The sequence below is a fragment of the Hyperolius riggenbachi genome, chromosome 9 (genome assembly GCF_040937935.1).
Source record: "Hyperolius riggenbachi isolate aHypRig1 chromosome 9, aHypRig1.pri, whole genome shotgun sequence".
In the NCBI taxonomy this organism is placed as follows: Eukaryota; Metazoa; Chordata; class Amphibia; order Anura; family Hyperoliidae; genus Hyperolius; species Hyperolius riggenbachi.
In genome coordinates this window covers 50,268,972-50,281,342 of record NC_090654.1, presented here as the reverse complement: position 1 = coordinate 50,281,342, position 12,371 = coordinate 50,268,972, and the positions used below count along the sequence as shown (strand labels likewise).

Genomic DNA, 12,371 nt, shown 5'->3' with positions numbered 1-12,371 from the left:
TTAACTCTTTCTTTTCCTTTTCTTTTTTTTTTCACTCTTTTTTGTTATTCGCTATTTATGTATGTATTTCGTGTTGAGAAAACAATAATATATGAATCTGTCTAAATTAAGGCTGTACCTCTACTCTAAAAAAAATAAGTGAGGAAAATACATTTTTTCAAACACACCAACTAGAAAAAGAAAACGTATTTTTTAGAGAACTAATAAGACACTAAGCTGCAGAACACTACACGTGTTTATTGTTTATTTTGTGGTTTGTTTTTAATGAATGATATTACTTTTAACCTCATTTTTCCCTCAGTTAATTTGAATTGTGAAGCTTTATTCACAAGCTTCGGATACACTCGCATGTTCCACTTTAGTTCTGATTTAGAAGCAGGAAACAGGAATCCGGGTTTTAAATTTCAACACAAACAATCGATCACTCACGGATTTTTCTTTGTGATGAAACACTGGGCGTTAATTTTACACGCGAGGCAGTGTGTGTGTAATTGTAATCGCTGCAACTTTACATGGCCACTTGGGAGACAAAACAACAAAAACTGTAATAAATTGCACAGGTCTGTCTCTGAATTTGGGACAAGGGATGTGCAATTTTGTGTAGAAACATTTGCCTAAGCATTTTTTTTTATTGTGATAGTATGTTGCAAAATGTCTTTATAGTCATAATCTCTCTATTTAAATAGATTCATTTCAATTGATTATACAAGGATCACGTGACACTCCCTGATACAATAAGGAGTTTACCATTCTGTATACAGCTGAAACATCTACTATAATAACAGAGGTTGAGAACTGAGTACTCAGTGTTTGTTAGATTTTACTGCCAAGTCTGACGGCAATTAATATTAATGAATTAAATTAATATTAAATAAATTAATATTTTTTAATGCTATGTATGTAGGTTCAAATACAACAACCAGCTAAAAAAACATCAAAAAAATCAATTAGATTTCAATTTGATTGGACACATTCTAAAAAGTCTGTTTCATTTTTTAATATTTGATTTAAAAACCTGCAATTTTCCAATGCAGATGTCCACAACACCACAATGAAATGTTATGACAAAATGAATAAAATAACATAACTCAGGGAAAATGGCAGTTTTTGTAAGAAGAGAAGTCAAATCCATGCATTGTTTTAAAGGTACATACTACATCAGGTAAAAATAAATAAGTGTGTGTGCGCGCATTGTTCGAAATACCTATCATTAGTAAGTGTTCATTCTTGTATATTCATTATATTTTAGAAGTCCTGTATTGTTGCCTTTCAGGTAAGGAGAACTTATTATTAATTACATATTTCATCCATTATCCTGGCCCTGGGGCCACCCTCACCCACCCAGGCTCTATAATAAGCACGATGTCATACACTGCAGTGTGGCCAATTCACCTTGCGGCAATCTACTGATATATACTGCTGGTGGTTTATACTTTGGAAGTATTCATGTATAGTCTAGTGATGTAAACAAGGCAGATAATAAATCTGAATTAAGCTTTCAGTTGGATTCTGCCTGGTATAAAGGGAAAGGCCTATGGTGTGTGTCTGTATGTGTGTATGTCAGTGTGTGTGTGTGTGTGCCTCAGTGTGTGTGTGTGTGTCTGTCTGTCTGTGTGTGTGTCTGTCTGTGTGTGTGTCTGCCTCTCTGTGTGTGTGTGTGTGTGTGTGTGTGTGTGTGTGTGTCTGCCTCAGTGTGTGTGTGTGTGTGTGTGTGTGTGTGTGTGTGTGTGTGTGTGTGTGTGTCTGCCTCAGTGTGTGTGTGTGTGTGTGTGTGTGTATCTTGTTCATTCACAAGTATATTAAGGAAAGTATTGATCTTCCATCCAATTCAATGAAACCCCACTATTGTTTTCTCAATATGGGAAGGTGGATGTATGAATATGGATTAGTTATAGATCCTCTCTGTGCCTGTAGATACAGATAGTGGGATCATTGGTAAATGTGGTTGCTATAATGATTGTAGGGGTGGTTGGATTGCTAGTGGCCATGTTTATGTAGATTGTTTAGGGTGAGCTGTGATGATTAGTATTGCTTTGACGTTGATATTCTGTGTACACTGGAATGTTGGGGTGATAGGTTAGATGTTTTTATGATTATAGGACTCCACTATTGATCTAATGACAGAGGTGTCCTCTGTGGTAGGCCAAACAGGTAGATAGGTAAGGAGGTCTCACCTGAACATGATCTGCTCTTGCTCCTCTGTTTTGGAGTAAAGCTGGAGGCTGGGCCCCCCAGTAGACTGCCAGGGTGGAAGAGACTGCTGCTGTAGTCATGTGCCGCTGGTACATAGGATGGGTAGGTGGGTATGGGATGGTGGGTAGAGGATTGCGTGCCCATGTGTCCCAGGCTACTCCTCAGGGGACTACCCCCTTCCATCTTCATGCTCTCCGACAGGGACACCTGGTACTTGATACTGTCCTTGTCCTCTGCCCGAGAGTTGGGGGAAGCGGCGCTGCCAGGGTCTGGGGACACATCCTTTGGTGGGGTGGGGGGAAAACCAAACAGGTGAGGACTGGAATGGGATGAGGATGGGCCCCCAGAAGAGGCCCCACCAGGGTACAAGGAGCTGCCAGTGGGGTGCAGAGGGGCCTTGGCAAATGGGTTGACTGTCCAGGGGTTGTGATGATGGGCGGCAGACAAGGCAGGCTTGCCACTTTCCAGCCAGGACAGTCCAGGGCTGTGCAGGATGTGCGGGCGGCACATCTGGCTGCCAGTCAGACGAGCTGTGGGCACAGAATACATGCATTAATCACATGCGATCTACACCAATGCACAGAAACTAATATCACTCACACAGTGCAGTGCACAGATACTAATATTATCAATCACACAGTGCAGTGCACAGATACTAATATTATCAATCACACAGTGCAGTGTACAGATACTAATATCACTCACACTGCAGTGTACAGATACTAATATTTTCAATCACACTGCAGTGTACAGATACTAATATTTTCAATCACACTGCAGTGTACAGATACTAATATTATCACTCACACTGCAGTGTACAGATACTAATATTATCAATCACACAGGGCAGTGTACATATACTAATATTATCACTCACACTGTACAGATACTAATATTATCAATCACACAGGGCAGTGTACATATACTAATATTATCACTCACACTGTACAGATACTAATATTATCAATCACACAGTGTGCAGTGTACAGATACTAATATCACTCACACTGCAGTGTACAGATATTAATATTATCACTCACACTGCAGTGTACAGATACTAATATATCACTCACACTGTACAGATACTAATATTATCACTCACACAGTGCAGTGTACAGATACTAATATTACCAATCACACAGTGCAGTGTACAGATACAGTTGTGCATGTGTGTGTGAGCGTTTTTTATACTACAGAATATGTCTACTTTTAATAATGTATACTGCACATGTAAAAGTATAAAGTATATATAGTATACAAACATACTGAAAGAAGAGCAGACAATGTTAGATATTTATATTGTATACAGCAGATACATGGCTTATAGGTATATGTGGCATTTAATACTACGCTTATCTCATACAATCACAGCTTATGCTTACAACATTTCCTTTGGGTACACAAAGCAGATACAAAGATAAGATTAAATATGTTACTGGTTATCTAAATAATCTATATATACACTTCTGAGAATCTAGAGATATGAAATCACACAGTAAGTAGATAGATAGATAGATAGATAGATAGATAGATAGATAGATAGATAGATAGATAGATAGATAGATAGATAGATAGATAATACGTCGATGTGCTCTGTTGTATGTCAGTGGCCTCGAAAAGTATAAAGCAAGTAACAATCCCAAATACACAACTTTTTCGCAATGCCTTCACATGCCCTATACTACACTATACACAATGCTCCTACAGTCTCTAATGAGCTTCCTGGGGACATATCAAGCAAAACAACGACAGTCACAAAAGATGACAGGGTTCACCGATAATTCGGCATAGCGCTAACCTGTTGCGGTTTTGTCAATATAAACAGAATATGGAGTCATCTTCTTGAGAAAACCAGAAATCTCTGACTAAGTGAAAGGGGGGGGGGGGGGTGCAGGAAGGGCTAAAAACAGGTAGGAAATGTATTTTCTGTGAATCATCACACATCAGCTAGCCAGACACAAAACGTCAGAGATCATCAATGTATGGAGAGCAAGGCCCACATGTAAATACAGAGAGAGGCTCAGCCTGGACCCGAGGTGGATACATTATTCCTCATGTATACTCATTGCAGCCCTTCCTTGTAATGTATGTGCATTGTATTATTGTATGAGGTATCTGTAATAATGCCCCTGTGCTTGTCCACTGAGCACTGATCGCTGTGTTATTAGGCTTTATACATCATTTTATAGAGTCCTGCGAACTCTGTAGGCCATAATGATAAGAATATATCTCTTATAATAATGAATGGTCTGTGCATAATTCTGCTATCTGTGAAGGAGTAATAGTGCCTGTGCCAGGCAGGCAGAGACAGGACTGGCACAGGTAGCATACAGCAGAGTAGGGGGCTTACCGTGAGCCTGGCTATAGGAGACCCTCGCCCTGGCATGCGCAGAGTTGGCATAGTAAGGATTTCCCTGGGAATCCAGATGGTTGAAAAACACATCCACCTCATCGGGGGGCAGAAGCTGGGCCGGCTCCATGTAGTTGTGTGCCAGTCCCGGGTGGTGGCTCTCTGGGTGCTGCCCATTCAGCACGGCGTGGTGTGCCATCCAACGTGGCTGGTCTGCTGTCACCTCCATCATCAGATCCTCCAAGTACCCCCGAATTTCCCGGGCCCCCCTTTATCTTTGCTATTAGGATGTAGTGATATTTCTGGATCTGTCGTCTGAAAACGAAAGTAAACTCCTGTTATATACTCCGAGCGTGTAGATCAGCCAAGAGCACCTGTAAAAGATAAAATATATATTATTGTCACATGTCACATCAGCCAGGATACACCCCCCCCCCCCCCCCCTTCCCATATCTCCACTAATTCAACCGCAACAAATGCTACAAAACCAGCAGCCGAGAGGGTAGACACTTCTGAGCCGGGGAGCGTTCTAACAAGAGTTACATTGTATCAATAGCAACTTCTTACAGACATAATTAACAAACCACCACAAATGCAACATCCTTAATACTTCCTATCAGCCAGCAGTGCTACTTAGCAGCTACTCTATAAAGTAACAGTCGTGGACAACAACAGTCAAGATAATTATACATTGCATCATTCCGATTACATTATATAAAACAACCTAATGCAATGTATTGTGTAACAAAATACAGCTGTCACTGTATGGAAGATGCGGGTACACTAATTTAGAAGGCAAGCGCATGTACAAAAACATCAACTAGTCCTGTGCTAGTCTATACACAATATGCAGTAATAGTGTAAATTAAATTATTAATATAGGTTATGATTAAACTGCGCTGCTGATATATTGAAAGTAGTATTTAAAGCGCTATGTGGCATCGTATCACCCAATAGTACTGACAACTAACTGCACGATAGAAGATGTAATATCAAACTTATAGCTGGCTATAGAGGGGTAAGTCAAAGATCGTAGCAAGCAGCAGCGTTATTATATATATATATGCTGGAATATTACTGCACGTAGCACGAGTATCGCTAATGCCATTGAACAAAATCATTTAGAAGTCATTGCATTAACCTAGGAGGCAGCCTGGCATAGGAGAAGGCGGACGCCTGGCAAAGGAGGGAGGGGGGTAGCCAGCCTGGCATAAAGCAGAGGAAGGCAGCCTGCCTGGCATAGAGGCGAGGGAGGGAGACAGCATGACAGGAGAGAGAGTTAGACAGCCTGGAGAGGGGGTAATCCTGGCATAGAGGAGAGGGAGGTAGCCTGGCACAGAGAGGGTGGAAGCCAGCCTGGCATAGAAGAGAGGTCCTGGTACAGAGAAGAGATAACCAGCCTGGCACGGGGAGAGGGAGGCAACCTGGCACAGGGGTTGCAAGCCAGCCTGGCACAGATGAGAGGGTGGTAGCCTGGTAGGAGAGGGAGAGAGCCTGGCACGGGGAGAGGGAGGCAACCTGGCACAGGGGTTGCAAGCCAGCCTGGCACAGAGGAGAGGGTGGTAGCCTGGTAGGAGAGGGAGCCAGCCTGGCACGGGGAGAGGGAGGCAACCTGGCACAGGGGTTGCAAGCCAGCCTGGCACAGAGGAGAGGGTGGTAGCCTGGTAGGAGAGGGAGCCAGCCTGGCACGGGGAGAGGGAGGCAACCTGGCACAGGGGTTGCAAGCCAGCCTGGCACAGAGGAGAGGGTGGTAGCCTGGTAGGAGAGGGAGCCAGCCTGGCACGGGGAGAGGGAGGCAACCTGGCACAGGGGTTGCAAGCCAGCCTGGCACAGAGGAGAGGGTGGTAGCCTGGTAGGAGAGGGTGGTAGCCTGGTAGGAGAGGGAGACAGCCTGGCACAGAGGAGAGGGTGGTAGCCTGGTAGGAGAGGGTGGTAGCCTGGCAGGAGAGGGAGGCAGCCTAGCACAGAGGAGGGGTCGATAGCCAGCATGGCACAGAGGAGGGGGAGGCAGGTAGCTGGATGGCAGTACTTACAGCAGGGTGTGCAGTGTCCCCCTGAGAAGCCGGGTAGCAGTGCAGAGGGATAAGCCAGCAGCAGAGCCGGGGAGGGAGGCTGTTACTCAGATGGCAGCCTCAGTGCTTGTGGCCTCCCGTGTAACATCCCGCAGCATCCTATGTCGGCCCTGGCGCCAGCTGGACTCCCTTCTCTAGACATGAACACAACTAATAACCCCCAGCCAGCCAATAGGAGCGCTCCGCCAGCCAGGGCGCCTCTGCTATTGGTCACTCCCCGAAAATCCACATTCCCTAATTCACTCCAAACATCTAAAGAGCCCAGGGGGAGGGGGGGCTTCATTACTGGAGGGGGGGGCTTCATTAGGGGAACCCACTTAATGGGAGGGATTGTCTCCCAAGATTTACATATACTATGCATGCTGTAAATGTTTATGGCAGCTCTGCTATGTACTCATTACACACAATTATGTATATGATCTGTTTACTCATCTGCACTCTATACAAAGCCCTCTATACCTGCGTGACCACAACGTGCTGCATTCACGGCTCTATCTCTCTCTCTTATGATGGTATCTCTCTGTGGGTTTAATTTATGTTTTTACGTTCTGTTTGCTTTTAATCATCTGTCTATTCGTCTTATGATATCTATACACCTATACGTGTCTTTCTTGCATCTCTACTTCACCAGAATATCAGATGTACATTATCTGTACAGATAGGAGTGTTTGTATTACACACAGTTGTGTTTATAATCTGTGTACCTATGTTTGTCTTTTCCTGACTGCTATACACAGATTATATCGCATGATGATATATATATATATATATATCGCAGTGTTTAAAGTTTTGTTTTGAACTATTATTGATTACAAAAGGAAACGTGGCAGAAGCTAGATATATCTATAGAGATATATAGAGAGATGGTAGATAGATAGATAGATAGATAGATAGATAGATAGATAGATAGATAGATAGATAGATAGATAGACAATATAGATACATATGTAGATCGATCGATCTTAATATATATTTTATAGTAAATTACCTAAATCCATGAGAAGCTTATGCTATCTCAAACATATGTGAGCATTTTGAATTGGGCACTTCCATAGCATCTGACACTATCTGGTGACTTGGAGGTCACGTGTGAAATGGGACCTTCATTCACTGATTGTTAAATGCGATCTATTCTAGAATAGTTAACTGCAGATAACCCCCCATTATACCTCCACAGATACTGTATATAGATACATTGTGGAATTAGGGGTCCATACATTGCACGCGATAGAGATGTGTAGTCGCTGAATAGGGGGTGCCAAATGTCACACATTGCCACCTAACCCGCACAGATCATATAAAAACCAAAGTCTAGCCCCATCCCAGCACAAAGAGCTGCTTAGACAATGTAAATAGTGGCTTTCGCACAATTGGATTCCTTCTTCAATGCAAACAAGGCGACTAATTAAAACAAAACATGCTAATTCTCCTTCCATTAGAGCCAAACCGGCCTGATGTGTTTTGTGGCAGACTGAGGGGGCAGGGAAGGGGTTAATGTTGGACTGGAGTCAGTGGAGTGACCTGGGGCTTGGCCAGTGATCTCCACCAGTAAAGGGTGTGTATGGGGGGCTGGGAAGACTGGGACTCCTGCTTACTGGGCCGGACTGGACCCTTTGATATTTTTTTTGTCCAAGGAGGGGGGTCGGATTTAAAGGGCTGAAAGTTAGTAATTAGGTAATCGGAGGCTGGCTTTTGATGCTGTCTCTCCTCTTTGCCCATGCAGCCATCCAGACGCCTGGCCTCTGACGTCACTCTCTGCTCCCAAATTCACAAGGAAATTCTGTGTTTTTCTGCAGAAGTCAGCCAGCAGTGACCCCCCCCCCTCTTGCACCATTGCTGCATCGCTTCCTGGCTTGCATCACAAGCTACAACTGGTTAAATCACTATTTTCATTGTAAAAGTATTGCAGGCAACAGGAACAGATCGCATTGCCACAGGCACAGCTTGATGCAACACACAAGAAGGCTTAATGTAGTAAAAGCACACTACAGCATATTATTCAATCACAAGTGATCTCTGATTTTTATCTAAAGCCTGTTATACACTTTCAATTATGATTGGGCAATCACTGACCAATTTTAGCACCTCAGTGTAGTATGAGGCATTACCTACACAATCTGCTCATAGTATTCAATACAATAGCTGTTGACCCTCCTCCTACCTGGAGGTGGTAAAATTGGCCAGTGATTGGTCAATCGTAATTGAAAGTGTGTACCAGGCTTAAAGTCTGGTGTACTTCTCAAATTTTGATTGGCCAGTCACTGGCCTACTTCACCACAATGAGAGCTTACCTACACAATCTTTTCAAAGTATTTGAAATCTGTCGGCCTTCATATTGCATAGAGGTGGTGAAATTGCCCAGTGATTAGTATGTGCAGTCTCAGGGCTGGAACCCACAAGAGCGGTTTTGTGAGCATTTCTGGAGCGATTCAAAATGCTAGGGTTTTGCCAAAACGCTCAGCTAATGTTAATGGATGGGGCAACTTCCAGTGGAGCGTTTGCGATTCTTCAAATCGCAAAGGCAGGACGTGCAGCATTTTGGGAGTGTTAGCGTATCAATGTAAAGTATATAAACGCCGGCTTAATCGCTCATTAAAACCTGCATGGAGCGATTTTGCTAGCGTTTTAACGTCACCACACACTGTAACAAAATTAAAATTAATTGAAAGGACCATTCAGACTTTAAAATGCTAATCGCTAATCGCTACACAACCGCTGGCAAATTGATACACTTTGTAAAATCACTCCCTAAAACGCTCATGAAACCGCTGACAAACTGCTCATACAAAATGCTAGCGCTTGCGATTAGCGATAGCGCTTTGCAGTGGGTTCCAGGCCTGAAACCCACTAGCAGCCTTTTGTAAGCGCCAGTGATTTGAAAAAGCTCTTGCTAATGCAATGCTGTGGGGGATTTTTATAAAACCACATCGCTGAAGTGGGATCACACCTATAGCATTACATTAACAAGAGCTTTTCAAATCACAAAGCTCTCCTAATGGGTTCCAGGCCTATTCAACTTTTTTTTAAATTAAATTATGACCCCATTCACAGCCATGGGACAGCACTGCTTTTAAAAATTGTTCAAAATTGGTTTAATGAAATCATGCAATCGGATCTTAAGTTCCAAACCACTGTGTCCATAATAAATCCTTTGTATATATGTATTATACAGTATATACTATGTACAGTGCTACAGAAGACGTTGGCACTATATAAATAAAAATAATGACATCCTCAGCCTGCCTCTCTCATTTCTGTATAAATTCTCTCTAAATGGAACAAGTGGAAGGAACTTTCTCTAACTACAACTACCCCTGCGTTCCTCACCAGTGAGTGGTGTATGTTTTATGACTTTAGATGGATACACACATATTATTATTATGGATTTATAAAGCACCAACATATTCTGTGGTGCTGTACAAAGTAAGAAACGAACTTGGGGTACATAATAATACAGACAATGGGGTACACCAATATGCAAGATACATAATTGGTGACAAAAAAACAAAAACGATACAGAATACCAGATACAGAATTGATAATGACAGTGATAAAAGCAACACGATAAATAAAACGTATAATGGTTTCCAGGACACAAAAGGGGGAGAGAGCCCTGTCCTTGCGAGCTTACAATCTAATTTTGATTGGCCAATTTTACCACCTCTAGGTAGTATGAAGGCCAACAATAAAAGTTGGGTGTGTGTAGTGTAACTTGTTTGCATAGTTACCTTCTGATTAGGACTGAATGCATACATTGACAATCATCTGTGAGGGAACCCCTGTGTTCATCTCCATAGAGTGGTTTTCTCAGTATATTTGCATAGCCTGATTAGGACTGAATGAAGAAGCTAACAATCAACTAGGAAAAGAGCCACTGCATTTATCTCCAGTTAGGGCCCATTCACACTTGCAAATCACAAAACGCTAGCACTTTTGCGTTTTGCTCTGGCGATTTTTTGCGTTGAATGCGAAAAAATTGGCATTCACACTTGGCGATTTTTTTAGCAATCGCGTTTAGCGCTTCTATAGCAGGTAGACGCGATCGCCGGGAAATCGCCTGAACATGGTGCAGGCTACACGTTTGCGTTTGGCGATTTGCGTTAATTGCCGACGATTAACGCAAATCGCCCAAAAGAGAATGGGCCCGTAGGATATTATTGCACTGGTGCTTTAAAAGCGCTAGAGCTTGAGCGTTTTGCCGAAATCGTCGGCAAAACGCTCTAGTGGGAATGGGCCCGTGTAGTGGTGTTTGCTTTTCAGTTTACATAATTACCTTCTGATCTGGACTGAATGAATAAAGTAACCAATTGGGAAGAGAATATTTCAGCAATGGAGAGAACTTAATGCCTGGTGCACAGGTTGGAGTTTTTCTGGCAGATTTACTGCCACATCGATTATTTCCAACATGTCCGATCTGATTTCCAATCGATTCTCCATAGAAGTGCATGGAAAATCGATCGGAAATCAGATCGGACATATTAGAAATAATCGATCTGGCATTAAATCTGGCAGAGAATCACATTGTGTGTACCAGGCATAATGCTGGGTACACACGTAACGTTTTTCTGCTCGATAGATGGATCCGATAGATAATTCCTGTCATGTCCGATATTCCTTCTGATCGATTCTGCGCTCGATTCCTCATAGAAGTGAACAGAAAAAGATTTTAAAAAACGAGCGGAAGATAAGAGAATCTAGTGCAGAATCGAACGGAAGAAACGGTCAGGTGGAAAATCGGGCAGAAAAACGTATCGTGTGTGCCCAGCATAAGACCACAGAAAGGGATGTAATCCAAGGAAGGAATAAAAACACCTAAACTGATCACCCTTTTCTGTTTTGGACGTTTCATCACTCATACTGGGAATACACAATTAGATTTTTCAGTCAATTTACTGTCCAATTCGATTTTCCGATCGATTTTCTTATCTTTTCTTATCAATTTCCGTTCACTTCTATGAGAAATCGATCCGAAAGACGAGTGATAATAAGATCGAACATGTCGGAAATTATCTATCGAACCATCTATCTAACATAAAATCTAATTGTGTATTCACAGCATTAGACTACTACAGCTCCGATGGGTGAAGACGTCACTATATGCCTACACACTTTCAATCATGACTGGCCAATCACTGACCAATTTTAGCACCTCTACGTAGTATGAGGATCAACAGATATTGAATCCTCCGAGCAGATAGTGTAGAGCAGTGTTTCTCAACATTTTATTGGTATGTACCCCTTTTAAAACCCTGTACTCACCAAGTACCCCCTGGCATAGTAAACCTTATCACAAGTACCCCTTGACAAATATATATTTAATCGTACTACATGATAATTGGTTCTAAACAATTTCCTAGCATTTACTATTGCTTTTAATTAGCTAAAATATTACTTTTGTGTTGTTTAAATAAGAATTATAGTATTCTGAAATTCGAAATTTGTTATTCTTGGTTAAGTATGTCAAGCCTGAGTACCCCCTGGAACCATCAGAAGAACCCCTGGGGTACGCGTACCACACATTGAGAACCTAGGGTGTAGAGAAATCGTAATACAGCATGGGGGGGGGGGATTGATCAGTATATGGCCAATCATAATTGAAAGTGTGTAGCAGGCTGAGTGAGGCAACCTCTAGTAGAATAGAATAGGGTGCTGAAGCTGCCATGTGGGTTTGTTGATTTACAATGTTCTACATACAATTATGCGTATTGATCTTTTTCTTCCTATTGTTTTTATGTCCAGGTCATGCAGGACAGATG

At 42.4% G+C, this 12,371-nt stretch overlaps 2 protein-coding genes across 10 annotated transcripts in view; one reads left to right on the top strand and one right to left on the bottom strand.

Moving 5' to 3' along the window:
- Positions 1-12,371, top strand: part of LOC137532315 (renalase-like) — a 603,961-nt gene that overhangs the window by 468,852 nt on the left and 122,738 nt on the right. Inside the window, exon 7 of one of the 6 annotated variants that reach the window (XR_011023908.1) lies at positions 687-764. The exons of the other annotated variants lie outside the window; for them this stretch is intronic. The gene's annotated coding sequence lies outside the window, so the exon portion shown is untranslated. Of the gene's footprint in view, positions 1-686; positions 765-12,371 lie in introns of those variants that run through there. 6 annotated transcript variants of the gene reach the window in all.
- GATA2 (GATA binding protein 2) overlaps positions 1-12,371 on the bottom strand; it is a 40,605-nt gene that overhangs the window by 11,330 nt on the left and 16,904 nt on the right. For 2 of the 4 annotated variants that reach the window (XM_068252708.1, XM_068252711.1), the window contains exons 1-3: positions 6,577-6,723; positions 4,544-4,917; positions 2,175-2,723 (exon numbers count right to left, since the gene is read on the bottom strand). In XM_068252708.1, the coding sequence (XP_068108809.1) occupies positions 2,175-2,723; positions 4,544-4,775 (781 nt within the window). In that variant the 5' untranslated portion in view covers positions 4,776-4,917; positions 6,577-6,723. Of the gene's footprint in view, positions 1-2,174; positions 2,724-4,543; positions 4,918-6,576; positions 6,724-12,371 lie in introns of those variants that run through there. The other 2 variants (XM_068252710.1, XM_068252709.1) reach the window with 1 other exon arrangement.